Source organism: Argopecten irradians, chromosome 2 (assembly GCF_041381155.1).
Source record: "Argopecten irradians isolate NY chromosome 2, Ai_NY, whole genome shotgun sequence".
NCBI lineage: Eukaryota > Metazoa > Mollusca > Bivalvia > Pectinida > Pectinidae > Argopecten > Argopecten irradians.
This window is the reverse complement of record NC_091135.1, coordinates 44,509,947-44,519,911: the sequence shown is the minus strand read 5'-3', so window position 1 is coordinate 44,519,911 and position 9,965 is coordinate 44,509,947. Positions and strand designations below refer to the sequence as shown.

Here is a 9,965-nt window from a genome sequence, read left to right as displayed (position 1 = left end):
AGGAAAAAATGTCGTGGCCGTTTGTAACGTTGCTTCTGATTGGCTGAGATGACGGCGTAATGATTTCATAGACAAAAGAGTCCCAAAATGAATTTTGAATATTGAAGAGATTATCTTTAGTAAATTGAATTATAAGGATTAATTTGAATATATTCTGATGAAGGTGAAACATTTACAAACAGTCATTGTACTATTCATCGAAACGTCATACATGGAATATTCGCCGTTTGTGTAACAAATATCATTATATCTTTAGAGTAATACATACCACTCCAATAGGTGCTGCCAATAGCTTATCCGGTGACCTAGTTAATATTGATGTGTGGCCAAAAAATGGGACATTAAATTTAATCCAAATAAAACTGAGTCATTAACTTTTAGTCGTAAAAGGAACACAATTTATCCTGATATCTTATTCCAAAATGAAATTGTATCAAATGTAACGTCACATAAACACCTCGGTATATTTTTCTCTGCAGATGGTAAATGGCATCATCACATTGATTTTATATTTATGATAAAGCATGTTAACGTCTTAATCTACTAAAATCAGTAAAATATAAAATGAGCTGTAAAACACTAGTCACTTTGTATACCTCTTATATTCGACCTATTTTGGAGTATGGTGATATTATTTTCGATAACTGTACCCAAGAAGAAGCAAATTTACTAAAATCGATACAAATTGAAGCTGCCCGCATTATCACAGGACTGCGAAAGGGAACCTCTCACTATAAACTTTACTGTGAACTTGGTTGGGACACCCTTGCTGCAAGACGGAAAAAACATAGACTAATACTCCTTTATAAAATTCTCTTTGGAACAACACCAAATTATCTTAATGAACTAATTGAGCCATACTTTAATAATGCCAATCCGTATCTACTACGTAATGATAGAATGTTTACTATTCCACTATGCAGAACCAATATCTATGCAAAAAGTTTCATTCCAGGCACATTGAAAGATTATAATGAACTTGCAGCAAGGTATGACCTCACCAGTGTTACATCAATCTATCAGTTTAAAAAACTTTAAAAAATATTGAAGTGATATCAGATTAGAAAATGTTAATTATAATTATTTTAATGCTGGCACCAGGAAAAACAATATACTCCTTTGTCAGTTAAGAAACAATATTAGCAATCTTAACTTTGACTTGCACAGAGATCATCTTACTGAATCTCCAGAATGTACGTGTGGTACTGGCCATGAAACAGTAGAACACTTCTTCTTATCTTGTAGTAAATATGATGAATCCCGAAGAATACTAAGAGAGACATTACTCGGTCTAAATCAAATTCATAATAATTATAACTTAAATATGCTTTTGTCTGGCTGTGAAATTTGTAATAAATTAACCAATTTAAACATATTTGATAGTGTCATTGAGTTCATTAGAGCTACCAATCGATTTTTACCTGTATAGATCTCGCTATCATCCCAATATTGATCTGCGATCTGCTTTTTATATTTTTCCTTACTAAAAATAGCATTAATAGATAGCACACTTTATTTTAATTATGGTCACCTACTCTACTCCTCCTTCTCCCTCTCTTTTCTGATTGGCATGTAATTTATGGCGCCTAATTTATATTGTTTAACATATAATAATGATATATTCAAATTATCACATATGAAAGAATACATAACTATTTGTTTATGTAATAAGTAAGGTTTGTTTATGAAATAAGTAAGGACAATATCAAGATTATGTATTTATTCAAAATTTCTTGAATCTAAATTAACTTCATCTCATTCAAATCCATTGATATTAATGATATATTCCATCTTCAATGATAGTACAGTTATCTTATTACTAAAACTTGAATATAATATCCTTGACTGGATCCGAAAATACATAGGTAGATGACCACTGGCAAATAAGCCATTATGGACATTTAGGTCTGTATCCTATGTGTGGATGGATCCAGTCATTTATATTATATTTTAATCTCTAAATTATGATTATATATGTTTTGAAAAACAATAAATTTCGCACATAAGTATATTGGAGATGATATCTTAAATACTGTCCTTATCCCAACATTATTCATCAATACAATTGCTACAGTATATGTTCATGAATATTTTCAAAATTAGAATTTTGTTGAATCATATGTATATACTCATTGTTACTAGGAGAAAACTAATATAGGCAATGCCTGTTGTTTAATCCTTTTTCGTTATTCGAAATAAAATTTGTTGAAATCAAAATATCATTGCATAATTAGATAATACCACCCTATGGTTAAAACTGTCAAACATTGTCTAGTATATTTCGATACTCTCGGCATAGAAACAACTTAATGCATTCATGTAATGTTATAACAGTGTATTTGCTAAACAGACTACATGACAATAGGTGAGTTTTCTTAAATATGTATAAGTTGTAAAATGTTTCAAGATCTTATCTTTTTTAAACTTTATGTTTTAAATGATAATAATTATATTAAAGAAAGTCACAAATATTGAAGTAATAAAGCTGTTCGAATACTATATCAGCTGAATCACATCAAAAACATAAATATCTGACGTCATTAGTACGGATACGTGTGTACGACATGTAGGCTGTTTTAAAACTTAAATGGCTACTTTTATCATACGCCTTATTTAGAATGAATCGTTGGCAATTCCACAGTATATTGTGATCATATGTTTATTCCGTATATTTGATAAAATATCATTAAAAAACAACTAGAGGAAATCACTGGTAAAAGTTAAAAAGTTCAACAGGTGTCGAATTCACGAGTACTGAGCACGTAGCACACATTGACAGTGACCACAGTGACAGTTTCATTTATCACCAAATAAACACTAAAACCAGGCTTTTTTTTCTATCAAAACAATTTTGGAACAGAAAGTGTGGCTTTTTAATCATTTGATTGTAATGGCACATATTTTATTTCTTGTATTTCTGAAATTAGTTTGGTAATGGTAGTATCATCAAGCCATTAATGTAGTTTCGTATCAATCATTAAGAAATCCAATAGAAGACTATGATTGAATTCAAGATTGTCCATTATTAATTACATAGTTTTAAACATTTTTTATCAATATCTTCCTTCCTCTTAGAAACAGTCAATTTAAAGACGAACAGTTTTGTACTTGTTTCTTTGTTATACTATTTTGATGTTTATCAGGATATTTATATGATGCAACTAGAGTCCTATGTACAGTGTTTAGGTTTAATTTGTACGCATATCTTTTTCATTAACTGTTGTTTTCTGTATTTATAGAAATATGTTTCAGAAACCATATCTTTTGAAATGATCTAAAGAATAAAATATTCTGAAAAGAATTTCTAATGCAAAGGGAGAATCAATATGCAGTGACGATACTCGAGAAAAAAAACATTCTGTACACATGTACTCTGTGCACAATATGTCGAGTATTCGATCGACCGAGACCAGGTAAAATCTAGTGGTGGTATGAGGGTATACAATATTAATAGTCGTGATCAGTCGACGGTAAGAAACGAGGAGAGGTAAACAAATATGGCGGCTGTGTCATTTCTTCGTCTGCTCTCCGTCGTTTGTTTATTGAACTTTTCCTTTGGCTATTTGCCTAATTGGGATTCACTGGACTCACGGCCATTGCCAGAATGGTTTGACCAGTCCAAAATAGGGATATTCATACACTGGGGAGTGTTTTCCGTGCCTAGTTTTTCTGGCGCTTATATGTGGTATGCATGGAAAGGCTTCAAAACTCCGGCTATTGTAAAGTTCATGTCGGAGAACTATCCGCCGGACTTCACATATCCGGATTTTGCAGCGCAGTTCACCGCAGAGTTTTATGATCCGGACAAGTGGGCAAAAATCTTCAAAGCTTCCGGGGCGAAGTAAGTCTGTTTTAGAAGTAAAACGAATGGTGGTTGCGTTGTTTTGCTGTTGGTAACCCATTTTTCACATTTGTCATCCTTTAGATCATTTCAATTTCGTTCGCTATATGCTTCACTGCATCTAGTAAATTATTTATTTCCTTTATGTTTCCTGTGTATCGTTAATATGTTATCTGCAATGACACATTTATTTTAAAATATTTGTGTACGCACAAGGACGGTCTCGGGCTGTCACCACCATAAATTACACATACAAATCAGAAATTTATATAATAGTGTACCTAAGTTCGTTGTTCTTGAACTCAAGGCAAGCTATCTATTCATGGTAACGAACTTACTGTTATAAATACATAAATGACCTTTACAATGATGAATCAATACTTGCTTGTACAACGCAACTGTGCTAAAGAAAATTTTTAAATGTATATCACAGGAAGATGGAAATGAGAGAACAAAATGTGCTGGACACAAATAATTGATTTTTATTTGTTCTTTTCAGATATGTAGTTCTAGTTACAAAACATCACGAAGGATATACAAACTGGCCATCGAGTTATTCGTGGAACTGGAATTCCATGGACGTAGGTCCTAAACGTGATCTAACTGGTAAAATTTCTTGGTATTCATATTTATTTCTTCAATGTCATTAAACGGAATCATCGCTTAACCCATTGTTACATATTAAATAATATGTATGCATCACAGAATATCCCAGTAATCTTCGCACTTTTTAGGCAAAAAGAGTTGTTGATATTTTGTCATAATGAACTAAAATAGGTCTAGCTATATAGATAAATACAACTAATGCGAGTTATAAAGAAAGAAAATAACTGAGCATTTTACTTGATACTGTAGCGATTTATATACGCGGCGTCATTATTTCGCGGTTTCCCATAATGATATATTCGCGCTTCACTTATTCCTTTAATTCGTTACTTTATATGATAATATTGTAACTTGCCAATGAATTTCTGAATATTTCGATGTTGTGTATAATTGGCGGTTTCAGTGAACACATTAAAAACATCCCCTCCCTATAGTATTTGAGTAAACACATGTATGTATACGCTGTTCGCAGTATCTAGTGACTTTTGTATGAGAATGAGTTAGTGATACGGTAGTATTGCATAGTCAAAAACATTTGAAAAGACGATATCGCATACTAATTTTATTTTTGTATTTCTGTAAAGGCGATCTTGCAGTAGCCGTGAGAAAACAGAAGGACATGAAATTCGGAGTGTATCATTCTTTATTCGAGTTTTACAATCCACTCTACTTACAGGACAAGGCTAATAACTATACAACTCAGGAGTTCGTCAAGGTATCATTCCATTTTTAGATAAAATCCTTTCTTATGTAATATAAACATGTACATGGAACGTAATGCGATTCAATATCATTACCAAGATTTAGATCAACAAACGTCACGCTACCCGATATGGAACGCTAAATAAACGAAAAATAAAACGTTAAAAAATATGGAACGCCTCATTATAAAAAGGAACGCTAAATAAACGAAAAATAAAACGTTAAACAATATGGAACGGCTCATAATAAAAAGGAGTATTGTTGATATATTTTATACCGAATTAAATTCTGCAATGCAAACTAAATTGCCTGTTCTGAACAACAGTTAAAGTAACTATGACAATGGTACGGTGGTTTACTTCTTTGCTTATTTTTTTTTTAAATTTGAAAATAATTAAAAAATACAATTTTGGAAATAACCTCGTGCTACAACACATAATGTAATGTAATAACAAGAATATTGTAGTAGAATAGGGCAATTTTTTTACAAATCTGTAATTAAAATCATAAATAATTATCATGTCTGAAATTTAAGTAAGCAGTCTATACATCATGTATTTAGATCCATTTTGAGTACTCGGATCCGCTAAGTCACGAGACTGGACAAGGAATGCTTCAAAGCTTTATATTTACAAATAAATACACTCCTGACATGCATACAAAAAAAGCATAAACTGAAAACTGATTCAAAGGATATCTAATTATCAAACACTGTCTAGTGGAAATACGGATTCCAACACCAAAAGTGTTTAACAATCATCTTCAAAGGTGTTTCAATTTGGATAGCGTCATGTTATAAATGCATGATATTGAATTGATCAAAAGCATAGTTTTTTAACACTGAATCTATGATGGTATAACACTAAATTATTTTTTAAATTATAGTTTTTTTTTAAATAACGGAGTATATCGCTGGTAAGACAAGCTGGATATTATCTTAATTATATGTAAATTGCCTTATCCTATCGAACATTTGACTGGAATAAGGAGGATGAATATGATTTATATTGTTATCAAAGTTTCAAAAATATCATGTTTGGTCTGAAAAAAATATATTTGCATTTACAAAATCAACGCTTAATATATGACTTACCTAAAAGACCAAGCAATTTGTTGTAATTATTTGTTCTACTCAATAGACCAAGACGTTGCCAGAACTGTATGAATTAGTGAACAAGTATCATCCTGAACTAATTTGGTCTGATGGAGCATGGGAAGTCGACGACTTCTACTGGAACTCTACTGATTTCCTCGCCTGGTTATACAACAGTAGGTAAGGCGATTGGAGGGTGAACTGAAACTCCAATGATTTCCTCGCCTAGTTATACAACAGTAGGTAAGGTGATGATAGGGTAAGCTGAAACTCTACTGATTTCCTCGCCTGGTTATACAACAGTAGGTAAGGCGATGGTAGTGTGTGCTGAAACTCTACTGATTTCCTCGCCCTGTTTTACAACAGTAGGAAAGGTGATGATTGGATGTGCTGAAACTCTACTAACTCACGCCTTGTTATATAACAGTAAATAAGGTGATGGTAGGGTGTGCTGAAACTCTACTGATTCACGTCTGACTATACAACACTAGGTATGGTATTGATATAAATCATATAAATTACGTCTTTGCGTGCATTTTCTGTATATTTTTACATCATAGAGTTACCTTTGGTTGTGGTTTCACGCATCGCTTTTTAGTTATTTAGCCTTTACAAACAATTTATCAGAAGACCTATGCCGGTTACTGTACATCAAGTCACCTCAAATTTACCATGACTTTTTACAATAATATAGGAGTCTTCTCAGCTCAGTGACGGGTCCAGAGAAGTATGTTGGTGCGTTGTCGAATCCCTAGGACGTTTCCTGAAGTTGACAAAATTAAAACAAATGTAAAAAAATACATGAGTTTGAAAGCCAGTTTTTAAAATAGGTGTATGTGTTCCTACAGCCCTCCAACAACTTACTGGATACACCACAGAACCGTTTGGGAAGATAATAATTATGATAATATTTTCTCTTTTGACAGCCCAGTAAAGGATTCTGTGGTGGTCAATGACAGATGGGGAAAGAACACGCCCTGTAAACATGGCGGCTACTGGAACTGTAAAGACAAGTACAATCCGCGTAAGGTTTTCTTTGGTAAACTGTAGTCGTATAAACATTAGTTTAAAGGCCCACTACCTTTCCGAACTAAAGCAGGCCAAATAAAAAAGTTTCTTAAAACACTAATAACATAAGACAGTTTGTATAAATGGTCTAAGATGCAAAAATAAATGTCATGTCCGACACTCAGTTTTTGATGTTGAATGCTGTTTTGTCCGATACTTATTTTTCAATGTTGAATGCTGTTTTGGTTGCTACGGATTCTGTGTTATATATCAAACATTAAATCAAATTGAATTTAAAAAAGAATGCCTGATCCATCTTACTAACATTGAATACTCAAGTCAAATTAAAAATTAGAAAAATTGGGATGTTCTTCCAGGTGTCCTTCAGAAACACAAATGGGAAAACTGTATGACTTTGGATTTGGGCTCTTGGGGCTACCGTCGGCCAGCCACATACGAAGATATTATTTCCATCGAAGCGCTGATAAAAACTCTGGCGGAAACAATCAGGTATGTCATTGATTCTGGAAGAATATCATCTTTGGATTTTTTTATATTCTTATCATCATGCATTATATTTTGAACCTTGATCAGCTTTTATTTTCTGCAATCACATTTGTATTTATAAATTATGTTATTAATGGAGATTTAAAAGAAAAATGTTCAAAAGACATTAAACACAATAATACAATTAAGATGTGATAATTAAACAATGGCTTCTTTAAAGAAACCTTAAAAGGTTAACGTCATTTAAACTGATCTAATAGAAAACAATACTGCACTAATAACTCTACTTACAGTTGTGGTGGAAACCTGCTTATCAACGTTGGACCGACACACGACGGACGAATTATTCCAATATTTGAAGAACGTCTCCGCCAATTAGGCAGCTGGCTGGATCTGAACGGAGAGGCAATATACTCTAGTGTTCCTTGGACTTACCAGAACGACACCCTCACATCCGATGTTTGGTAAGTCATATGTCAGGTAAAACGTCATATTCGGTATCAGGCCGGACAAATATAAAATTAGCATCACATTCTAATAAGACGAAGATTAAGAAGAACCTACTGTTGCTTCTAATAATGTGGTATGTTATAAGTACGTCTCTTTCCACCAATATTTCGATGATGAAATAGCGATGCGTGGTTTTTTTTTTAAAATATATTTTTAAAAACTCACGTCTGGTAATATATCTTACAAACAATTTAATTGCAGTGTACAAAGAGGGTGAAAAATAGGTTAATATAAGTGATGACAACCAAGAAAAAATACACGAGACATGACATCATCAACGTATTGCAGGAAAAATGACACAAATACCCAATAAATATTCCAGATATTCCTTTAGTCATATTTCTGTAACTCAATTTATTTCGTAAATTTCTGCTTTGTCCTCAAAAGGTACACATCCAAGAAAGCTGCCAATCAAACAGTAGTGTATGCTATTGTTTTGAACTGGCCCAAAAATGACCTTTTGATTCTCGGATCGCCATTGGTTACCTCAGCAACTCAAGTCGATCTGATTGGCTATACTGCAGAACTAAGTTGGAGGGCATTACCGGAAGTGGAAACCGGAATGATGATTACCATACCGCCAGTCTCGGTAAACACGGTTACGTGCAAGTGGGCATGGGTGTTCAGGTTGACAGGCCTAGGGAACTGACTGATATCAGCACTCAGCCCTGATGCGAAATGGAGGACATGAAACGCATTGGTGATTTAAAGTTCTAGCTACTAAGGTCTGGTGACTTTATACATTGTAGCACTATGACTTTTTTGCCCTTTAAAAACTACAAACTTTTATGTGACGATATAGATAGCCTACCTGTACAAACACCAAGGATGATATTAAATCTATTTACAGAAAGGGTCGGAGAAATAAGGTGAGCGCACGTGCCGCTAACCCCCACTCTCACGCCTTCCTTTTATATTTATGAATATTTGAACTAAAAACATATACCAAAAGTCGAGTCGCCCTATAAAATATATGCAAAATCGTTATGTAAATAAGCAGTATTGGAATACGAACACTTTACGTAATGGGGTAGTCTAGAAAGCAAAATTAATCCGATATTGAATTGCAACTCCATGCTTTTATTCAAATTAACTATTATACATGTAACAGATAAACTTCACCTGTACATAAACTTCAAAGTATTTTTAAAATAGTAACTGTTGGTGGTGTTCAGTGTGTATATAATTATAGAAAACAATAAATATTACTTTGTTACGGTGTGACGTATTTCGAAATCTGGTTGTCGATTTGGAGATTAAAAGAAGTTAGAATTTTTTAACCACATGTAAATGTATTGTCGTCTCATGCTGTTGATTCATGGTAAATGATATCCAGGATATTGAAAAACAATGATCAGATAGGAACAAATCGTCGTGTTATAAAGGTTACAAAATATATTTTTGAAATCCAATTAAAGAATAAGAATTGACGTAAGAGTCACAAATTTATGTATGCTCTTGGATGTTGTACATTGTAATATCATCTTCTTTAGATTAACATGCAAATAACTTTTAAATAGAATTCGACTTGTCATTTGTACATACATGTATTTCGGTAAGTTTACGCTTTTGTTATATTATTTTTCAATTCATTTTTTCCTATTAATTATGTATCCAAGAATGACTATTTAAAATATGATTTATTAAAAAATACAAATGACACGTTTTTATTGTTTTTGTCATTATTGTTGTTATTTT

The 9,965-nt window shown here is 32.7% G+C and overlaps 1 protein-coding gene across 1 annotated transcript; it reads left to right on the top strand.

The window, feature by feature from the left end:
* The first annotated feature begins 3,452 nt into the window (after nucleotides 1–3,452).
* On the top strand, nucleotides 3,453–9,921 carry LOC138315634 (alpha-L-fucosidase-like). Its single transcript, XM_069256795.1, has 8 exons — nucleotides 3,453–3,841; nucleotides 4,341–4,447; nucleotides 5,032–5,162; nucleotides 6,289–6,422; nucleotides 7,169–7,266; nucleotides 7,628–7,760; nucleotides 8,051–8,221; nucleotides 8,655–9,921. The coding sequence occupies exons 1-8, from the start codon at nucleotides 3,498–3,500 to the stop codon at nucleotides 8,914–8,916; spliced, it is 1,380 nt and encodes a 459-aa protein (XP_069112896.1). The 5' UTR covers nucleotides 3,453–3,497; the 3' UTR covers nucleotides 8,917–9,921.
* Nucleotides 9,922–9,965: the final 44 nt, after the last annotated feature.

What these genes read in the sequence shown, in the direction of transcription:
- LOC138315634 (XM_069256795.1), top strand. Translation starts at nt 3,498, where the DNA reads ATGGCGGCTGTGTCATTTCTTCGTCTGCTCTCCGTCGTTTGTTTATTG. An exon ending in TTCAAAGCTTCCGGGGCGAA is followed by an intron (nt 3,842 to 4,340) that starts GTAAGTCTGTTT and finishes TGTTCTTTTCAG; the next exon opens with ATATGTAGTTCTAGTTACAA. An exon ending in TCCTAAACGTGATCTAACTG is followed by an intron (nt 4,448 to 5,031) that starts GTAAAATTTCTT and finishes ATTTCTGTAAAG; the next exon opens with GCGATCTTGCAGTAGCCGTG.